We start from the raw sequence: 23,489 nt of genomic DNA on the forward strand, positions 1-23,489 counted from the left end.
TTTGTCCACAACAGAGCTAATCCTCATATTCCCCAAGCTTAATCTTTTTTAGAATTATTTCAATTTTATAAGTAGCACTACCATTATTCCAAGCTGGAAATTAGGGAATTATTAGTCTGTCTTCAAATCCTTTTGTTTCTTCTCAGGTTTTTTACATTTTTCCCTCCTTTGAGACCCTCCTATCATCCAGGCCTCTTGACTTCAGGCCTGGATTACCCTCTTTCCTATATCATCTTTCTGACCCTATCTCTTCTATGCAATAGTAATTCAGAAGTCTTCATATTAAACTTACTTAAACATCACATTCATCACATCAGTCCTTTGGCCATCACATTAAATCCATGTTGACATCATTTCCTCATTCCTTCATTTCCCACAACTTGCAATAGGGGTTGAGTTCTATCATCACCCTGTCTCTTCCCTATTCTAATTAATATCAAGATCTTCCCTTTGCACTGTTAAAATGTGAAGTTTTCTCCAAGCTGTAATTCAAATTCTATATTCTTAAGGAAGACTCTTCCAGCTTTGTCAGCCCACACAGATCTCTGCCTGTACTAAGCATAATTATTATTTTTATCATTTTTGTGCTTGTTCTTGGATTGTTAAAATATTTAATTGGCTCCTTGAGTCATTCCAGGGATAAGACAGGATGTGAATGTATGAATTAATAAAAATGGTAAATAAAATATAGGTTGGTTTTATTCTCCCAATGACTGAACAAGCTTATTCAGTTGAACATTTAAAATTGTTGTACATACTATAAAAATTTTATATTAGAGTTACTTTAAAATCAATAACCTTAAGTAGCCAATCATCATGCTCCCATAAAACAAGTCATTTACATTAAGGCATAATAGTATAGCTTATTAAAAGCAGAGTAACTCCCAACAAACTAACCTACTGGGCAAGCAATCAGTTTTGATAAAAATCCCAAATATTTGTGAAATTTCTTGTCCAGCTTTTTATAACTTAACTCTTCGATTTATTCTTCATTCTTTTAAAATCCTATCTCAATTACACTTTTTGCACATCTGGAAAAAAATAATGAAAATGTAGTCATAATAAATTCAATTAATCCTTACATTTTTATTCTTATAGAATGGGTCCACATCTTCCAAGGGCTCCAACACCATTCCTCGAGGGAGATTCCCATAAACAAATGGAAGCTCTTTTCCAACTTCCAAGTCAGTGTTTGGCTTTAAATCTCTTTGTTCCTCATTGTGTTTTTTAGCAATATGCTGTTTCATAAGTTCAAGAGACTCTCTGGTGAAGGGGACAAGGCCCTTTGGCTCTAGGGAAGCCATTTCCAATTTTGTACCTGCAAGAAATGTTATTTTCTTCAGTTCTATATAAAATTTGGGTATATAAAGAAACATTTAAAATTGCAAATGGTTAGGATATGATTAAAAGAGAACAGCAAACTGAAAACATGCATTCAAAGAAAATTCCCAAGTTTTGTAGAGATATGAGTTGTTAAACTAGGTTTTGTTATACTTGATATTATACTTACTTGTAAGTTCATGAGTGACCAATCCTACTTCATTTACTCATCCACTGAATTCTCTTTGTTTTATTGAAATCTGCCTTTCAGTTTCTCCCTCATAACAAAAGAGTTCTAAAGTTCCAGAGATTTTGGGGGGACCAAACCCAATTATTTCTTTCTCAGAACCATTAACTAAACTTTCCTCCTCAAACTCATTTTTCATTGGCTTTTGGCCCCATCCTTTGTGTTTCTTCTTATAGCTCTGATTACTTCCTCCATTCAGTTCTTTCTCCCAAATTTTAACTTTGATATACTTTAAAATTCTGCCTTTCTTTTCTGTTATATCCATGTTTTTGATGAATTACTGTACATGGATATTTACCGAGTACATTTCCCAAAACACTCTCTTCCTCTCAATTATCCATGTGGCAATTACACCAATAATAGCAACTTAACAAGTAAAAACAAAATTAATTGTTTTCCTGAATAACTAGAATTACTTTTTAACTTTTTAGACATAGTAAAAACAAACACACACACAAATACACAGACTTAATACCTTTAAAATTATTTGTGAAATTTTTCTTTGTCATCAATTCCTCTGAACAAAATAATTTTCTTACAATTATTTTTAATTATGTATTTGAATATTATCCATTGTTTACATATCTATGTCAAGGTACACATCTTCATAAATCTCTACCTGGATTGTGCTAGTAGTCTCTACAGGATTCTCTCAGTTCTTAGTCTTTGCCTATTTCAAGTCATCCTAAAGGCCAATGAAGTTAGTTCTCATTAAATATAATTTCATGCATCAATTCCCCATTCATGAACTTTGCATTATTCTCTCACATAAAAATATGTTATTTTACTGATTTTCTCCATCCTATTTCCTGTTGAACACACCCCACATATATTTTATTGAGGGGAGTCAAAATGCTTTGAATCAGTACAAGTTATAAATACAAGCTACAGATAACTGACGTTTGCTCTTACATATAAAATCCTCCTTTAACATATTTAATGAGCTTTCAAAATTGTATTCCTTACATGTAATTCCTTGAATACATATTAAATAGTTTCTTAATGACTCATGGTTATAGACTAGTATAAACAAAAAAAATCATGAATCTTGGAATTAAATAGACCTACATTCAAAACCTAAATTCTGTTATTAATGTTCTTAGTGGTCTCAGTAAAATTATTTAATGTTCTTGAGCCTGGCGGTCATAAAATTGAATTCCTTCTCAGGTTAAAGAAGGATAAAATAGAATAATATGGGTGAAAACGCCTAGTACAATAGGTGGGAAGTAAATATGAATTTTCAATTGTGATAAGATTTTATATCTTAGAATTATGGGCCAAATCTAATAGAATACTATATAGTAGGAACATATGTAAGGTTTTGAAATTTGAACCAAAACAACCCATCTGTACAAGTGCAATAGATATCTGTTCAAGTGCAGCAAAGAAATTGCCAAGAGGTTTTACTTAATAATAACTGCAATATAAATCAATACCAGTTTGTGTCTGCCAAAAAACCTGATATAACTTTTGTCTGTTTTGAAAGAAGATGGAGGAGGCAGCCTTTATTTTGCTGCATTCCATGACCACACCAGAGAGTCTTGTATGTAAATTGAAGAGTCTTCAAATGGGATCAGAATGTTGATTAGACTCAAATCACACCATCTATAGACCAGTTAAAAGAATGGAGGATATGTTAGTTGAAAGCAGAAAAGACTCAAGAGGAACATTATTGATTCCAAGTATCTCAATGATTCTCACATAGAAGAGAAATTAGATTTAAGTATTATTAAAAAAAAGAAAAGATGAACTAGGATCATTGAGCTGAAGCAGAATACATTTGGCTTAAAATAATAAAGTACTTTTTAAATAGCTGTCAAGACATGGAATAGGTTGATTTGGGCATTAATCCTTCCTTGTAACTAGTAATGTGAAAGCATGCACTTCTTGACAGTTGGGTAGAATAATTTAAATGCCTCCAAATATTGATTGGTTGCAACCTTATAATTTTAGAACTTTCCGATCTTAAAATCTTTGGATTGAATTTTCAGAGTATCACATGACCTAAAAGTCGGCTAACTATTAGCTAAACTGAACCTATGCAGCATTGAATGAACAAAATCAAAAGAATCTTTTTTCTTTTCAGATTACAATAAAAGTCCTTCTTATATCTTATATTTTTGGGATCCACTGTAACTGCTAACAAATATTATTAAGCTTAGAATCAAGAATATTGTCAAGAATATTGTCTTAAAAGTAGATACAAAGGGAGATTCAAACTTACTGCAAAGATGTTGTTATTGACGAAAATATTTTTGAACACTTTCCATTGAAACCTCAAAATTAAATTTGCAAGCCAGTCTTTTTTTTTTAAAGCTTATTTATTAAAGTAATCTCTACACCCAACGTGGGTCTTGATTTCACTACCCCAAGATCAAGAGCTGCATGCTCCACTGACTGAGCCAGCCAGGTGCCCCTGCAAGCCAGTCTTCTCATTACATTGTCCAAATATAATCTTTTTTTTCCCTGTTATCACCTCATACATAGCAAAATAATCTTTGATTCCTTATTCTGTCACTTACTAGCTATGAGACCTTGATAACGTAGCCTGTCATACTTCCCTCATAAGTAAACTTTGGAATCCCTTATGTATCTCACGAGGTCATAAATAATAAACCAGACCATATACAGAAAGCCTGGGCCACAGTACTGACTTTGCCAGTACTAATTCTCTCCCCCAACCCAGTCAGTTATCCCAGAAGACATCTCTAGTAATGATTTTGATGTTGAATGAAACCACTCTGGGTTGTTGACTAGATGAATGAATGGACAGTGGGCATTCTTTTCTTTGGTATGACAAAGAAATGCAAGCATTTATCAAACAGAACTGGCTTGCATCCGACGTTTAGATGGCTGAGTGCAGACTTTAAATTATTGATCATTACATCATAATTCAGTGAAAGCATTTCTGTGGGGAATTTATGAAATGTGGTCAGGCACTATGCTTTCCAGTGAGTGATCTTAATATAATGCCAGAGCCTGAAAAATACAGAAAGATTAATAGTTAATCTGTCCATTAGAATGCCTTTCTAAAAAACTGAATAGCTAAAGTAAGCTTTTGGCAAAAATTGTATCAAAGTCAACTCAGACTTGGCTTCTGACAAGTTTCCAGTTGTACTGATATTTTATATTGTTGGACAAGCCAATTCTCTTGGACATCAGTTGAAAGTAGCACAAACAGCATCAGTATGGGGGAAAGAGATGCATTCTTTTGAAAAATATTCTCCTTAAAACAAATTTCAAATATTTGAACATAAATCAATATTTATCATAATAATAATGGCAATTTTAATTATAGTTACAATTACTGAGTGACTACCATTTGAGAGGCACTCACTGAATTAGTTGTTTCTAATTCTATGATCTCATATTCTCACTTATTATCCTTGTGGTCACCATTCTACCAGTGAGGGAACAGAGATTGATGAGTTTCATGATTTCTCCATCACCGTATAGCTAGTTAGGTGGTAAAGAGAGATGCTAACTCAGGTATTTCTAAATCTAGATTTGGGTATCTTTAAACTATACCACAAAAGTGCTTATAAGCTATAAATTTTCAGACAAGTATAAACAATTGATACCTTGGTATAGCTACCTTTGAGATCCAAAAACCAATGGGCTTACTGGGGTAATTTGTTTCACTGAGTAACTGACAGGTTAATGTCATGTGGGACTGTCTGGAAATTTTCTTTTTTGTAAATGTTGTCGAAGTCGAATATTTTGGAAAATTTTGTTAAATTGAAGGTGAGCTAGCATAGTGGACATTAATTTGGAGGAGAGAAGGTGCTGCCTAGCGTGGTGATTTTCTACATAGATTTATAAAATGTGTTGTTGTATGAATCATGGTGGGAGACCTCCTGAAACAGAAGTGGAAAGGACCAAGTAATGTAGATAATGACTTTCCAGGGTCTCATGGATCTAAGGAGTGACAACATGACCTTGCCAAGTAAACCAAATGCATTAACTCAAGATTTCTAATTTTGATTTAATGACACAAAATAAGAGAGGCAGTGGAGAATCCCTTTTTTGCAAGAAAGATAGAAACTTCAGCAGCAACTTTCAGCAGTTTTGGGAGTGATAGTAGGAACAGAGGCAGTAGCAGTGACCAGTGCTATATTTTTGGTGGTCTGAGAAGAGTTATTATGATGCCCACTGGATTGGTTCTGCCATATGATGTTGGCTGTGATCTTGGTTATGACTTAGTACACTCCCTTCCCCCTATTTTCTTTTGTAGATACCCAGATTTAAGATTACTGAGAATTGAGTTTTAATCTATCACATGATTTTATTTTCCCCAGACTGATTTTGTTACTGTCATTAAACATAATCTGAAGTATTAGTTAATATAGAATCTATGTAAAAACTAGTTTGCTTCAAATAAGAATGGAAAAATAAAGGTTATTAAATAACTGATACAAGGAAGTTCATGGAAAATGCTTTCTTTTCCCCCATTATTTTCACAATTAGGGTGAGCATTCTTTTTCTGTTAGTCATTTTAAATAAAACTTATAACTTATCTTCCATAAAGATTTGGAGCATGAAAGAGTGTACAAATGAATTTGGTTTTCTTTATAGGCATTTTGAAGTTCAGGCATTCTCTGCCTTCTAGTTATGCAGATGGTGTGGGTTTTGTGTAGTTTTGCTTTTCTTTTTATCTTGTATTATTTGTGGAGCATGTATGTGGAGGCTCAGAATTGGGCAGTTTCCATTACCCTTGTTCCATATACTTCTAATAGCCAAATCGATGGTTCAGTGATTTAAGTGAAAAATAAATTTAAAAAAAATCTAAACAATGAAAGTTATAAAAAGAAAACATAAGTGAACATATTTATAATAATTTAAAAAGGAAGTCCTAAATTAATGAAGTAAACTATTGCTTAGGATTTGAGGAAATAAGCACTCTAATAAACTTTTTTTGGTAGTGTTAATAGTATAACTTTTCTAGAATGAAATCTGGAACTAATCTAAATTAAAATGTATATACCTATCCTAGCAATTTGAACAGAAATTTACTTCATTGGGGAATGCCTGGGAGGCTCAGTCAGCTAAGAATCTGCCTTCAGCTCAGGTCATGATCCCAGGGTCCTGGGATTGAGTCCAGAATTGGACTCCTTGCTCAGCAGGGAGCCTGCTTTTCCCTCTGTTTGCCGCTCCCTCTGCTTGTGCTCTCTCTCTCTGACAAATAAATAAATAAAATCTTCATAAATAAATAAATAAATAAAGCAGTAATTCTCTAGAGAACGTATTTAAACAAACAAACGAAAGAAATTTACATCATTGGTATACCTCAAACCAATTTCTATGCATAAGATTGATCAGAGTAGTATTTTGATAGCTAAGAATAAAGCAGTCAACATGATTTCAGGTGCAGCTACTAAAATATATTTATATATACACACACACATCTGGATCATACGACTGATTGTCATACCATATAAAGTATATGGAATATGGAAGAAGTACCGGTTTAGATTAGGGACAGGAGAGGTAATGTTTTGTATTTTTGAAGTTTGAGGTGTATCTGAAATATCCAAAATCAAAAATTCAGATATTAATTAGAAATTTGGATCTGGATCTTAATGAAGATAATTAGACTCTATGTGTGTGTGTATATATTTTATATACATACATAAACATATGTGTGTATATTAGCATACATATACATATGTATACCAAATATGGTCATATAGTTATATAGATGTATAAATAGTTGAAATCAAAAGAGTACAAAAGATTATGTATACTTGCAAACGTGAAATTCCTTATAGAATGATATTAAGGACAGCCCACTGAAAAGCATCTAACTATCATTTAACATTTGTGATTTTAAAAAAGTTTATAAAGCAACTGATTTTATGTATCACTACTAATAAGTGTTTTAAATCACATGGATAAAAAATAAGAGATATCATAGTCAAAATAGTGAAAGCACTTAAAGAAAAGTGGCATATATTAGGAAACAATAATACGATGATTACTGGTTTCTCATCAAAAAATACAGAAACCAGAAGACTGTGTAATAATGTCTTTAAAGTATTGAAAGAAAAAAAAAAGGTAAATCTAGAATTCCACATAAAGAAAAGTATCTTCCAAGAATGAAGACAAAGATATTTTTAGATGTTTCAGATGGAAATTTAGATCTTCAAGAAGAAATGAAGAGCAAGAGAATTGGTATATGTGTGGGAAAATATAAAAAATATAAAGCATAATTGCCCCAAAGAGACAGCCTACTTGTTCACCAAGAGAATAGACAGAAAAATAAAAACTGTGGCATATTATATCATAGAACACAATCCCAGCAATAAAAACAAATGAAGTAATGATAGACATAAAAATGACTAAGTGCCAAACACTACACTGAGTGAAAGAAGCCTTCCAGCAAGTATCACAAACTACATGATCCACTTTATATGAAGTGCTAGAACGGACAAAACTAACCTCTAGGTGTGCAACAGGAATTGAGAGGGAGGGTTGATAGAAACTACCGGGGTGATAATCATGTTCAACTGCCTATTAGGACTTCAGAGCATGCGGGTGTACACGTTTGTGAACAATGACCAAATGATACCCTTAAAGTTTGTACATTTTACTTTTTTTTACCTTTAAAAAGCCCATAAACAGAGGTGCCTGGGTGGCTCAGTCAGTTAAGCATCTGACTCGATTTCAGCTCAGGTCGTGATCTCAGGGTTGTGAGATCAAGCCCTGCATCAGGCTCTGCACTGGGCATGGAGTCTGCTTAAGATTCTCCCTGTCTCCCCCCGACCAGTCCCCCCATAAATAAATAAATAAATAAATAAATAAATAAATAAATAAAATAAGAAAACAAAAGCCTATAAACAAATACTGAATTCTAGTTAAATATATGAATTATGAAGTGCTTACAGTGAGGTCTGCTGGTCTTTGCAACTTATTTTGAAAGGCAATATGGAAATATGAAGAACTGACAGATGGTTTGAGGAATGCATAGATAGATAAATGATAAACTAAATATTAAAAAATGACAATTGAAGACTCTAGGTTCGGAGTGTATGGGTGTTCATTACACAGTTCCATCAATTTTTCTGTATGTTTACAATATTTTTATAATAAAAATTTGGAAAAAAATATTTGGTTCTGGAGCTAGATTATCTGGATTCAAACCTGGGCTTCAGTATTTTCTAACTATGACCTTGAACAAAGTACTTAACCTCTCCATTCCTCAGTTTCCTCAACCATAAATGTGAATAGGAAGTGTTTACCTCACAGGGCAATGTGAGTATTGAGTTAATAAATACAAAGCACCTTGAACAGTGTCTGCCGGTTACTACACAATAAATACTATTACTATTTTTAATCCTTTAAAGCATGGTATTTTTATGTTTAACCATCTTTTTAATTGAAACTATGATAGTATTTCATGGAATTTATAAAAAGAATAGGCAGGATGTTATTTAATTTCTTTTTTTTTTTTAAGATTTAATTACTTTAGCAGGTGAGGCAGAGTCTCAAGTAGACTCTGCACTGAGCACGGAGCCTGATGCAGGGCTCGATATCACAACCCTGAGATCATGACCTGAGCTAAAACCAAGAGTCGGCTGCTGAACTGACTGTGCCACCCAGGTGCCCCTTATTTAATTTCTTACTGATAAATCAAAGTAAATATTCAATTATAGTAATTGTAATACTATGACATCCTTAAATAATTTTAAAAACTCAAAGAGTTCTGCTTTTTACATTTTCTTCTGCTTTACTTATTTATATCTCTTTTATAATCAGACTTCAGGATTTTATTCCTGCTGCTTATAAGTTACTTGCTTCTATCTGCTTCCTTTTTTAGCAATTGCCTCCAGCTTATTAGATGTAAATATCATTATAATAAGCTATAGCGATGGCAGCCCACGATCTCCAATGAGGGGGAAAAAATCAACCAAACTTTAAAGTTCTGGCTCTTCATAAAACTTCTCCCTCCTCCCTCATCCCTTAGTGTTATTATTTTCTTATCCTGAGATATAGTTGAAAGGGTTGAGATCGATGAAGGTTGACTCTTGGATAAAGAAGGCAGAACACACATCTCTTACGATTCCTAGATTCCACTCAGCTTTAGAAGAAGCTGATGGTATTTCCTTTTATTGTGAGTATAATCTAAAGCATGTCACAATGACTTAATGTCCCAAGGGCATAACTATTTCTATGATTGGAAGGCAGCTGGCTGGACAGACTTAACATAACATAAATAGCCATCTCGTCCTGTAAGCATACAAGCTCCAGTCTTCAAAACTGGGTCAGGCTTCATTCCATTTATTGCATAACTAACGTATATTTCTGGATTCTTTGCGTATCTGCATCTCTTCACTCCAGTTGGTGATCACTTTGTTTTATTCCAGCTATTTTTCTTGCCCCTGGAATTGTTTACTCTTTCCTGACTTAAATGAGTTTTGATTGATGGCTCTGATCTTTACATTCTCTGTAATTGTGTTCTGCCCAGAGTTCAGTCAATTTTGGCAAAGGCTCCTCAATATGTGTATCTGACCTAGTATTGACCTACTTTGGATCCCAGTTCTGGGCTTTTGGGGGCTTCAGATTTCATGATTGCTCACTTCTATCCTTCCTTAGTTCCCTTGTCCTAACCCCTCTCAGGCCCCTTGGAGCACATTATTGGAATATGTTGTCTTGCAGAAAGAACTATGTTCTTATTTTTATTTATAGTTCTATATTTTAACATTTTAATTTCAGATATATTTAAAAATTGAACTTCGATTTTTCTTTAAAAAATTGTTCTTGCATTTTGATATGTCATTTATGGCAGTAAGTTTAACCATGGTGTTTGCTTTTGACATAATTTATTTAGCAATCATTTGTGGAATATATACTTATTAAATGCCAAGCACTATGCCAGATGGCAGTGCTGGAAATAGTAATAAAATATAGTCACTGAATTTAAGGACAATGGGAGACAGATCTGTAAACAAATAAGAACCAATTCATCTCAGTCATCTCTGAAAACTAAGCTTTAAGAGCAACAAGGACTGAAATTAAAATCATCTCCAACATGCCAAATTTTCCAATAATCTCAGAACAATTAACGTTTCTCTTCTTGAGAGAAGAGCAGTCTAAGACATTAAGCTTCAGAATGACACAGTCAATATACATAATAGAATTAGAAGTTCATAACCAGGGTCAGATAACAAAGTCTCTCTTTTTGCATCTGATTGCAAACTTAGGAAGAACAATGAACAGAAGGAAAACTTAGTGGCAGTTAAAACACCAGGAATGGATGCAGTTGACTGGGAATAAGATCTCAGTGAAGGTCTCCTGCCTCACTAAGGAATGTCACTATATATAAATGTGATAAAGACAAAAGAAAGTGAGGTTGCCAGGAACACAAAAGCAAAGTTGATTCTGCTTTAAATATTCCTACTCGAATCTTCTAAGACAATGAAGGTTTTGATCCCTACCAATCAGTCTGGGAAAGGGGTCTAGCCCAACATTCTAAACCACTCAATGTCCCAAATTTCTCCGGATGTTCTCAAAACTTCTACTGCTTTGAAATTGACCTCTAGAATTTCTTTTGTTTTTTTTTGTTTTTTGTTTTTTGCTTTTTTAAAGATTTTATTTATTTATTTGACAGAGAGAGACAGCCAGCGAGAGAGGGAACACAAGCAGGGGGAGTGGGAGAGGAAGAAGCAGGCTCCTAGCAGAGGAGCCTGATGTGGGACTCCATCCCAGAACACCGGGATCACGCCCTGAGCCGAAGGCAGATGCTTAACGACTGCACCACCCAGGCACCCCTGACCTCTAGAATTTCTGAATTATCCCTTGTTACTCCAACAAAATGAGCAAGTTGTAAAGGAGCCAGAATCTTCCTAGAATTGTATTCATAGTGAACCCAATCTGTCAGATCCTTGACCAAGAATTTCTGATCAGAGGCCATGTTAGGGCTCAACAATTGAGAGAAAAGTACCCTTTGTAATTTCCCAGAGGAATGCAAAGGGGCTCTGTCATGCAACCAGATTCTATAACTTGCCTTCAGTCCTGAAGTACTTGATGCAACTGGCTCCTCTGATATGCCAGACCTGACCCTGGTTTCTGTTTTAAAAAATCCAAGCTGGCACTCTCCCTGGAGTTTTTGGGGACATTCACAACTAGCTGACCTCCATGAGCATCTTCTTAATCTGAAGTGAAACTGTTAGATTTCCTTGAACCTTCATTGTTGCCCACCTTTTGAGCAGTAGAACTAAGCTAGAGATCCACAAACTATGCCCAAAATCTGTAACAGATGGAAGAGCTCAAAACCAGTTGTCATGTAAGGCTAACCGTAGACCTCTAGCACCTAGTTTGGCTCTGGGTTAGCTTGAGATGGGCACAAGACCTTGAACAATGTACCAGACCATGGACAGCTGATTAGATGTGAATCCTAGGGCCTCTGAGAGGACAGAGACGGTGAGAGGATGGTGGTACTGAGAGTTGTATGGAAAGAAAATCTTCTTAATGCAGCTGATTTGAATTATACCAGCCCTTGACTGCATATTAGAAATCTGCTGGTGCTAATATTGAAAATCTAGGAAGCAGCAGCCCAACCCGGACAGACAATTTCAGAATATCTTGAGCTTGGGCCCTTTGAGATGAATCTAACGCAGCTTGCCAGACAGAAAGATTCATTTGGCTGATAGCAAGGCTTCATCCACCCACTTTATAAAGCAAGCAGAGACATCATTACATTTTGGGGGGTTATTTTTTTTTCTTGTCTGAGCTCCTAACTATGAGAGATGAAGCTATACCAGAATTGCTAAGGCAAATACATGCTTTAGAACATAACTTCTCCAAAAGATCCACAAGTTTTTCACCTCTTTGGGTGCCTTTTTTCCCCTCAGCTCTAAAATAGTCCTCTTTCTCTGGGTGTTTATTTGGCAATGATCTTACCAGAAGTTGTCGTTTTGCCACAGAGGTCCTGGTGCAAAACAGCTCTAATGTTTGAAATCAAAGAAATGCAACTGGGACATCCACCTTATCCTATTGCTTCCAGTTCCTTCTAAGATAATGAATCTATCTTTTTCCTTCTACCCTTCCTCTTGTTTCCAATACATCTAATTTCATATTTAAGTAGCATGACCAAAAGTCACAGTTTTGGAGGACAGTTTGGATTTATGCCTGTTGTTGAGAACTAATTGTTAATAGCATTCTATTTCCTTTTCAAAATCATCTTTAGAGGGATGATGAATGACACAGCCATCCAAGCAGTGAGCCGATGCTCAGCCTCTTTAGCTCAGTTCCCAGGGAAGAGGTTATGAGGATAGAATTCTGTATCGGCAACTGCAGCTGCATTTTCTTAGAGATAATGAAGGACAGGGAAGAAACAGGATTCCAGAAGTCAGTGTTTTTCCTCTTTCCTTATCTCATTCCCTCTGGCTTCCCCATCCCTTAGTTTGATTCCCAAAGTAGAGCCTGCCAATAATGCAGTCAGGCTGGGGAGACAGATTCCACACATGTAGGAAATGACTGCCCAGGACAGGCACAGCTCCCTTACTTTTTCCCCACCTTAGGGAATGGGAACCACAGCATCTAAATAATCAACCTCTATGTTTTCTGGGAAGCTGGAGTTGATCCTAGGATGAGCTTGAGTAGCTTTGCCAAAGAAAATCATGAGATGTTCTACTGTATACCGGATAATACATATTTATTCTCCTAATGTATTTGCTAAAAAGATTTATAGTAGCTTACAAGGGTGTAGGTCAGATATCAAGATAATATAAATTAAGAAAAGTGAAGCAAAAATAAAAATAAGACAGTGGATTCACAGAGTAAGGATAATATCCCAAATACCAATTTCACTCTGACACGGAATAGGAGATTAAGGGTAAAAAGACTTCTCCTTAGTTTCCAAAGTATTTTCTCTATCAGACATGGACAATGCATCAAGCCTATTGCACCAATGACATTCAGACAACTTAAAAAAAAAAGTAATGATAGTAATGACAAGGCTGATAAACAAATTAACTTGAGACTGGAAGGTATTACATGCATAAGTAAAGGAGACAGAGTTAATGTGATCATTAAAATGAATCTATAATGTTGAGAATGTAAGAAGCATACCAGCTTTTAGCGAAGTGACCAATTTAGATTAATATTTTTGTTCATTGAGACCACTTAAATGAACTTCATATATATATTATGGTTTATATTTCATCCTTCCCACATTCTGTGATGACTCACAGCTAAATTCTCTGGTGTAGAGCTTTTTCCCTTAGAGCTCTCTCTCCACTATTTTTCTCCAGTGTGTAGAACTCAAATGATATGAGAGGTATTGATTTTTTTCTTATGGAGGATACAAAAATAATATCATTGTCTTTTAGGAAGCAGAAAGCTATGAGGAAAGATGACTGAAGCTCATGAAATTCTGACAGATATGGATAAGATGAAAACGGTCAATCATTTTTACTGTAAGGCTCTAGAAGACATCATTGAAACTCTTCTCAATGGATGCAACCTTGATATGGAAGCAATGGGCACCCTCACACATTCCAGCTAGGAGCATAAATAAACACATTATTTTTTCTGTTTGGCAATAGTTTCTAAAATAAAGTTGCAGGTACTCATTGGCCCAGCAATTAAGTTGTCCTATGAATATTTTTTGTTGAAGTTTGAGAAAGTATGTTTGCGAAGATGTTAATCACACCATACTTTCAGCTTCAAAGACTAGAAACAATTAAACAGTCTACCCTAAGGAACTGATACCATAAACTTCAATATGTTGCTATCACGGAACGCTATTTAGTAATAATGAAAAATGAGACACATATGTCTGTGCTTATATGGAAAGATTCCCAAAATAAATTATTGAAAAACCTAATGTTGAAATTGGCTTGCATTGTTCACCTTTGACTAAAGTATTTTATAAGAATTAAGTACATAGTGTTATATCTGCTAGTGCATGCATAATGTTCTCCCTCTGGAAGGAAGTTGCTAAATCTATGGAGGGGGTTGAAAAAGTGTCAGAGGATTTTGTCACCTTCTGGTTAATATTTCTATACTATTTGAACACAATTTACCATGTATATGTATTACCAAAATCCAGAAAGGGAGAGTTTACACACTGCAGGCTTGGGAATAAAGAACAGGTTGACCAGAGTGGCACCAATCCACCTGGGATTTTGTAGCTGTCTCTTCCTCTCAACTTGAACTGACTTGGTTTTCTGCTTTTGGATTATTTTTCCACTTGAGCTGCTTACTTCTGGTTTAGTTTTAATGATCTTACTCCTACTTTTTTACCTCTCCTGGGCATACAGTCTATCTTGCCTGATTTTCTCCTTTGTCCTTGGACCTGGATTCTTCCTGCAGCTCTGCTCTGCTCCCAGATCAGTCTATTTTGGCTTCAATATACCCACTTAATTCTGGACTCAACTCCCTCTGACAATTGCAGCCAAGTATTCCTAGAGTATATCATCCTGCAGAGGAAAATTATAAATGAGTAACGTTCTCAAAAACATACGTATGCTTTGCTATTTTGTTTTGATTTTATTCCCTAAGAATTATAATCCAGGAATTCTTCTGTATTCAAAAACTAGGAAAACACCCTCATAAATAAATGACTACCACCAAAAATCCAAACAGACCTGTCCCAACTGTCCATCAAATAAAAAGATCTCTTTTGAGAACTGAATTCCCTCCCAAACGTAGTAAACTTGGATTCTAGTAATATTTCATTAAAGTAATCTGGAGCTGAGGTCTTCAAAAATATCTCCTTGCCAGGGTGGAAGAGTGCAGGTCCTACTCATTCAGAATGGTACAACTTATACTGAAGAGAAGAAATCTGGACAAAAGTATCATGTGACAAAATCTTAACATCTGGTTTCAAATTCACTTACCAGAATTAGCCCAAGGAAAGCTCAGTGGACATTTGAAAGCCCTGAGTGGATGCAGGACAGTAAGTCACTGTGTAAGATGGAGTCTCACCAGGGTGAGCCATTATGACTAGCAATGGAGGCAGGGAAGGCTTCCAGGAACATGAAGGAAAGCTGCCTCAGTTTTAAGTAAGCCCACTCGAACTTCTCTATGGCAACCTCATGGTTCACTAGCATGGTTCACTTATTTCTATGGATACGATAACAACTTCCAAGCTGTGCCTGTCCAGCCCACCAAAACAAGCATATTGGGGAAAGGCCAGAATCTTTACAGAACTAACTGTTCTTGTGACCCTAGTCAGTCAGACCCTTGACCAGAAGAAACTGGCCAGAGTCCATTTAAGAGCTCAGGAAGGAGGAATGAATTCTTGCCCCTGCTAGAGTAATAACAAAGGAGAGATTGTTATACATGTAACTTCTATACCCATCAGCAATCCTGAGGCCTTTTCGCCTATGGTTTTCGATGCAATTAGATCTATGGAATACAATATTTAAAAAAAAAATTCCAAAACTGGCACATTTACTGGAACCCTAGAGGCCTCTTAGAACTGGCTACTTGCCTCTGGTTCTGGTCACTCTGAAAGAGGTGGTCTGTTTTTTCAGGATCTTCTCCCACCCCAAAACTACTCTAGCTTTTTAAATGTAGAACCAAACACATAGATATTCAACTCTTTCTCAAATTGGAGAGCAACTTTGAAACATATTAGGGTGAGACTAGATATGGACCAGAGCCAAAGTTATAGCCTGTAATCAGGTGCTTGGACCCTGCAACCTCTGGGAGAACTCAGAATTAAAGACTGGTGGATCAGTTGCCTCACTCTGGCATTTGAAGTAGAAGGGAAGAAATAGTCCACTCAGCACCATATATTCAATCAGGCACTATGGCCCCCAAATCAGCATTCTTCAGCTCTAGTTTAAAACCAAATGCTCTGTCCTAAATCTCAGACTTTTAAAGTCATAATTTCTCTGGGCGGGGTTGGGGAGGTTGGTGAGGGGGTGCCAGCTTCAGCATTTTGGTCAACGTTTTGTTTGATGTTGCTGCAGTCAGTCTGTCACCTGCCTGCCGCCACAATGACCGTGGTGTCCACAGCTGTCCACAGAGTGGTTATCCTCAGCTAGCAATAGGCTGAGTCAATTTAGTCAGAAATACTATGTATATAACAGGGATAACTGTTTGCCAGAAAAAGGAGGGATCTCCCACTGGCACGGAGTACAACTAGAATAAGCCTGATTTATAAATAGCAGTGAATGAACAAATCCATGGAAATCATGATCCTAGTTGGGTCAAGAGATAACAGACCAGCTGAAAAACATCCATAGAAGCCCTCAGATGAAAACTTTCTCTTCAGCCTTAAAGGTTTCCTCCTTCAGCATTGCAGAGGTGACAACTTACTTGCCTGGCTTTGGTCAGCCCACACTAATAGAAGAGAAAGGGGCCAACTCAGGGAAACATGAGATCTATACAAGTTCATATGATGGTGGTTGACTACATTGCTAATAGCTAGTCAGTGTGGGTGGGACTTACAGATATCCTCTCACAGCTGACCAGACTGACACTGTGAAAATAGTAGGACCAGAGTCCCAAAAATCAAGAACATCACTTTTATACTAATGGCCCCACTATAAGCTTTCAAGGGAGGGTCTATGATGCTAGGCATAGGGTTGTCAGTCTCTAAGTAGCCCCATTGTGGTACAGATCCTATCATAATGAAATCTAGGACTGAGATGTATTAGGATACTCCTTCCCTAAGTAAGGTATTGAGCAAAATACTGCTGTTTCATTCCCAGAGTGCTTTAAAGCTATATTCATCCTACCTGGCCAAAATTAGTGGGAATGTATATCAATTACCCTACCAGAGCCTCTCCCACAGGAGGCTGTGAGACAGAATGCCAGGTTCCTAGGTGTTTGTCTCTACCTTCTGTTCCTTAGTGGAGACTGATTGTCAACAGCAGATCATGGGGTCTGCCTATGTCATCAGGGGTCTGTAGGTCCCTTTTCTTGGCCTACATCCAATTTCAGGTTTTTCTCCTATTGTTTGCAAACACATCGATTGGAAAAAAAGGGGCTCACAGTACCTCTTCCCTGAGTCCGGGATTACAATGAATCCCAGCAGTGAAGAGTAGAATATTGTATACCTAAACTTTCATTTCTCTTACATTAAGTAATGGACCAAATAGATTAAGCAATATCCAATATACTTACATCCCAAGGAAGTAAGACCATATACCTAAAATAAAATTAAAAGCTAAAAGGAGGAAGAGGGTAGAGCTTATTTTGAGAATATTCAAAAGTATCTGAATATGAATTGTGAACCATAGCACACAGTTTTGTGAAGATGGGAGTCTCACAGGTTAGAATATACTTTAAACTGTACAGGTGTCAAGAGATTGGAACCTAGATTTGAATTTCTTTTCCTTTAGTGCATTGTAGTGAGGCTGTCAAACCCCCTTTCATTTTTATATAGACATAAAATGAGAGCTAGAGTAGTGAAGTGGGTAAAAACACAAAACAATGCCTTATACAAGCAACAGTTACACATGATGTTACATTCACAAAACCCATCATGTAATCTGTGTTATTCAGTCCTTGCCAGGATATGTAAGCTTTTGATGTGTCATTTACAAATAAGAAGAATAAAGCTTAATCAAAAGTTAAATAACTCATTTCATTTTTGAAAAATGAAAATAAATTTTTATCATTCTAAATCTCAAAGTCTTCATTGGACTTTCAGCTCATTATTGATTAGCCATGTAACCTCAAGAAATTACCTACGGACCTTATCTTCTTGATTTGTAAAACTACTGGCTGGATTTTAGAAACTTTAATTAGAGCTGGAAAATAGCAGGTATGGTGCACAAGACTCTGTTTATTATAGGGCCCAGATTCCTTCTATTTTGCCATAAACTACTCTCCTGAACAATAGCTAGGAAGAAAAGTATCCATAAAAATACCACCCAAACTGCTCATCTCAAGAGAGTTTTCTGACCAATATCCAAATTTGACTCCATCATTTCCATTAATAAAGGGAGCATATCAGTGTGTCATTCCACATATTTTTATCATTTCTCCTGCTTTGACCAATATCCTAAGTATTGGAGGCAACATATAACCAGAGTCACAATGAATACATTGTCACTTCTAGAAGAAAACTTCCAGAAGGTATGCAGTTTACATGCTAACCAAGACAAAAACAAAAACAAACCTGTTGATCCAAATAATACCAAAATGCCCAGCCATTTAAACTTGGCACACCATTTCCCATCACATCTATGCCTCTGTTTTTTATTATTTTTAATTTTTTAATCTATGCCTCTAATTTTACACTGTTGATTCACATATGAAAAGCACTGATCTTAAAATCACTAAGTTATTTAAAATAAGAGGCAAGATTCCTTCAAAGTATACTCCATCCTGTGTAAGCTTTTATTCCCTCTATTCTATCATTATGTCATATAATCTAAAAGTCATTGCCATATAGGGTTTCTAGATATTAGAAACTCTAATTTCTGCTCTGTTGGTGTAAAGCATCTTGGCTTCAGAAGCTTACCTGGTGGGATGAGAAAACTGACCACAGACACAGTGCAGAGTAAACATCCGCAGACCAATGCTGCCTTTGAGGTAGCTCTCTTAATTCAAGTCCAGAATCTTAAATCTACTGCTAAAGACCCTAAGGGTGTGTATGGGGTGGGGCAGGCTGGGGGTGGATGAGAAAGGCTGGCAGCAGATGGCAGCTATCACCATCCTGGGGCTGGGCACACAGCAAGAAAAGGCACTTACTTGCTACCATGTGACGGGTCTCCAACAGTACCTGAGGGAACCCTGAGAAGCAGAACTCCCTGGAGCCCTTTTGTCCTCCTGGGCTTCTTTTTCTTCCCGGATCTCTCTGGCTTTCCGAGTTCTGGTTGCTTAGGAGGTGTTGCTAGGCTGGCGTCTGCCCTCACCAGCTGACGCTACAGGCCACGATGGCTCGGAGGTGAATGGACCCCACTGAATTCCCAGCTAGAAACCGGGTCTCTGGGGTTGCTGCCCAGCCACTGACCCAGAGACCCCTCCCGGCCAGATGCGCAGTGGAGCCGAGCCTGCCGCCTTGATGCTGTTTTTGTGTCCTTCCCACTCCACCCTCCCATCTCCCAGCCACTCCACCCTCTCCCCCGCCCTCATTCCCAGGCCGGTGTGCGACTTCGCGGTCCAGACCGGGCGTGGGCGGGGTGATGGAGACAGCCCCGCAGCCACCACTGCTTAGGTCAGAACGGCAGTCTCCTCCACAGCAGCGGGAGAAGGGAGATGGGGCGAGAGGAGGGGATTCGCGAGGAGGGGGAGCTGATGTGAGAGCCTGAAAAGATGGAGAGAAGAGGAAGAGAGGGATGCAGCTAAGGGTTTAGGAGAGGTGAGAATAGGAGGGAGAGGAGGGGGGAGGAAGAGAGGGAGGCAGCAAACTCAGGTCTTAACCTTCAATTGCTTTCTCTCTCACCTTGCCTAGCTGCCCCAGTAGAACTTGTCAGGGGCAATTGTCAGTCTTCTGTGTTCAGATCCCAACATTGCTAGATCTGAACATTGCTTAGGGTGTGGGGGGTGGCTGTTTAGGAAAGAATGGGTTGGAGCTATTACGACCTCACTCTGGATTTCCTTCCCACTCTGGTGATTTGAGATACAAAGGGCAGAGGAAAAACCATGCATATTTGGAAAAACTGTGTGCATCAAGTTTGGGGGTGAAGGGAAAAGGTATTGGACCTTGTTTCCTAAAGGGAGCTTGGGAACTTTGCTACACCACAGAATATTCATTTTATAACCCTATCTTGTTTGAAAATGGTAAAGTTTCTTTAAAAACAAACAAAAACGATTTCTACAACACACCAAGAAAAAATAACAAAAACGAGGAAAAGGGAAAAGAAATCCTGTATATTTATAAGAGGCTCTAAGTGTATATTCCAAGGCATGAGGCAGAAGGTTAAAGTGGAAATAAACTGACACTGGTTCTGTGCAAACCATGTCAGGGACTGCATGTTTCATCCATGATTCACAGAGAAGGCCTTGTTACATGTATTTTGTCTGTTTAAATTACACACGTTATGAAAGATTTCATACAAAAAGACGAAGAAAGTGTAACAAACTCCTATGTACTCATCACTCTGCCTCAATCACACTGCCTCAACTATTGTCAACATATAGCCAATCTTGTTTTATCTATGCTTGGATTAGCTTAAAAGTAGCCCAGATATCATATTTTACCCAAAATTATATTAACATAAGTCTCTGAATAAGTTCTTTAAAAATACAACCCCTTCAATATAACCCAATACCATTATCATACCTAAAAATTAACAATTACTTCATAGTGTCAAACATCCACTTGATTTCTTTTTAATAAACAATGTATAGATTATTGTCTTCTCTTTCCCACACTTTGTGGTGGCAGTACAAGTGGATGTTCTCATGCATAGAGCTTTCTTTTGTGGCAATCCAACTTATGCACCTTTTCACCCAGGAAAATCTATGCATCTTTCAGTATATTAAAACATAAGAAACATTTAACAAATTTAATAATAAGTATTTTAAAACTTAAATAATATACTTGACATAAACTGCTTTGTATAATGTGGAATGAACACATGTGGAATAAACATGAGTTGCTATGCAAACCAATAACAGAAACAAGAGACAAATAGAAGGGAAACCAATGGATTTATCTTCTGAGCTGGGCAATCATTTTTTGTTGTTGCTCTGGAGCAAATATGTTGCTGATATGGGCAACAATGGCAAAGAAAATTATTAAATTTCCTTACTACTTGTAGCCCATTGACAAGTCCTTGAAACAGGCAGAGTGACATTCCTCTGGGAACTCAGCTGGCTCATATTAATACTTTGCTAAGGGAAAAAGACAACCCTATCCTGACCCCCAGGATCCTGTAACTTTAACATATAAAAATTCCTTTGGGAATTCCCCCCAAGATATATGTTGGCAATCATCCCCCAAGCATATGACCCTCCAGTATACATCTGAAGGGTCTCATGACTCAGATTTTATTAGACAGTAATAAATGTTCTTTTCCCAACAATAGTTAGCTCCCTCAAGGTCCTGGAAACCTTGCTTCCATAATTCCTTAGAGACCTACACTATGCCCAAACCCCTCCCAACTTGAAAGTATATAATGTGCCACTTCTCATGACCCCAGTGCAGCAATGTCTGCCTAAGGGTCCTATCTCCATGCTTTAATAAAACCACCTTTTTGCACCAAAGATGTCTCAAGAATTCTTTCTTGGCCATTGGCTTCGAACCGTAACATTTTTCCTACATCACTGCCACCATTGTTAGATAATATTACTAAGGTAATCTCACAAATTTAGCAATCATTATCCTTCTAATAATGAGTTGATGAGATTCTTTTGAATTGCTTAGTAGGGGGAAGCTGTTTGTTTTCCACTCTTCTGCTTTAAGAACCTTATAATCATGTTTTCTAAGCTGTATTTCCTAAGTACGTATTCAGAGGGTGGAAGCTCTAGACCTGCATGTCCTATCAAGAGAAAATGGTTTTGGTGAGGATGTGGAGAAAGGGGAACTCTTTTACACTGCTGGTGAAAATGCAAGCTAGTGCAACCACTCTAGAAAACGGTATGGAGGTTCCTAAAAAAGTTAAAAATAGAGCTACACTTTAACCAACAACTGCACTACTAGGTATTTACCACAAAGATACAAATATAGTGATCTGAAGGGGCACCTCCACCCCAATATTTATAGCAGCAATGTCCACAATGGCCAAACTATGGAAAGAGCCCAGATGTCTATCAACAGATGAATGGATAAAGAAGATGTGGTATATATGCACCATGGAATATTACGCAGCCATCAAAAAATGAAATATTGCCACTTGCAATGACATGGATGGAACTAGAGGGTATTATGGTAAGTGAAACAACTCAGTCAGCAAAAGACAATTATATGATCTCCCTCACATGTGGAATTTAAGAAACAAAACAGAAGATCATAGGGGATGGGAGAGAAAAATAAAATAAGAAAAAATCAGAGAGGAGACAAATCATAAGAAACTCTTAACTATGAGAAACAGAGGGTTGTTGGAGGGGATAGGGATGGGGGATGGGGTAATTGGATGATGGGCATTAAGGACAGTATGTGATGTAATGAGCACTGGGTGTTATATGCAACTGATGAACCACTGAACTCTACCTCTGAGACTAATAATATACTATATGTTAATTAATTGAATTAAAATAAAATACATTTTAAAAAAAGAAAAGAAAAACCTGCTTCATCACACTACTCTTGAACCTGATATGCCGCTAGGGGAATTATTTTCCTTGCAGCCTGCTTAAGTAGGAGCTGTTTATTCTAACCTCAAAGATGTCAGAGTCAGGAGTGTGGATGGGACTCTTGTTTTTATTCTCACTCCGTATCACCACATCCACGTTTGGTAAAACCTTAAACAATTCTTCCCAAATGCAAACAAATCAAAACTCCTTTTTTGAAGATATGTGTGTCTAGCTGTGTCATCTTTTTCTTCCAGTCTAGCATTCATCTTTTAACTTAATGGACATTCTTATTTATTAAAGATTTACTTTCTGGTTGACAGTCTTCTCCTCTACCCAGACTCTTTCTATTATTAATAACTTTCCCATCCATTTGGATACCAACAACATTTGGATGAAACATCTAATAGCCTAGCTTCTGATTTCCTCCCTAATAGAGGATCACTTTCTCCACTCCACCTCAGCTATAATTCCCACACTTTGAATCTTGTCATAGCTAGCAACTGCTTTGTTTTTCTCCATAACACTTACCTAGCACGCTAAATATCAATTGGTTATTTGTTTATTTTGTGTTTTGTTCTACCAGAATGCATGCTGCATGACAATTCTTGTTTATCCCCTGCTATGAGGCAGCACTTAGAACACAGGTTGTAATATAGTTGGTACCCAGTAAATTTGCTGAAGGAATGAACACCAAGCATACCCATAATCCACAATGTGCTTCCCAGAAAAATGTAGTGATCCACCATAGAAATAGATCATAGAGAACATGAAGAACCTG

The 23,489-nt window shown here is 36.9% G+C and overlaps 1 protein-coding gene across 3 annotated transcripts in view; it reads right to left on the reverse strand.

Annotated features, from left to right (window-relative positions):
• SCN7A (sodium voltage-gated channel alpha subunit 7) overlaps positions 1 to 19,980 on the reverse strand; it is a 78,726-nt gene extending 58,746 nt beyond the window's left edge. Inside the window, exons 1-2 of one of the 3 annotated variants that reach the window (XM_057318291.1) lie at positions 19,917 to 19,980; positions 1,083 to 1,318 (exon numbers count right to left, since the gene is read on the reverse strand). In XM_057318291.1, the coding sequence (XP_057174274.1) occupies positions 1,083 to 1,304 (222 nt within the window). In that variant the 5' untranslated portion in view covers positions 1,305 to 1,318; positions 19,917 to 19,980. Of the gene's footprint in view, positions 1 to 1,082; positions 1,319 to 18,992; positions 19,098 to 19,222; positions 19,529 to 19,916 lie in introns of those variants that run through there. The other 2 variants (XM_026492632.4, XM_057318288.1) reach the window with 2 other exon arrangements.
• Between the last annotated feature and the right edge of the window lie 3,509 nt (positions 19,981 to 23,489).

This window comes from Ursus arctos, unplaced genomic scaffold, assembly GCF_023065955.2.
Source record: "Ursus arctos isolate Adak ecotype North America unplaced genomic scaffold, UrsArc2.0 scaffold_1, whole genome shotgun sequence".
Classification (NCBI taxonomy): Eukaryota; Metazoa; Chordata; class Mammalia; order Carnivora; family Ursidae; genus Ursus; species Ursus arctos.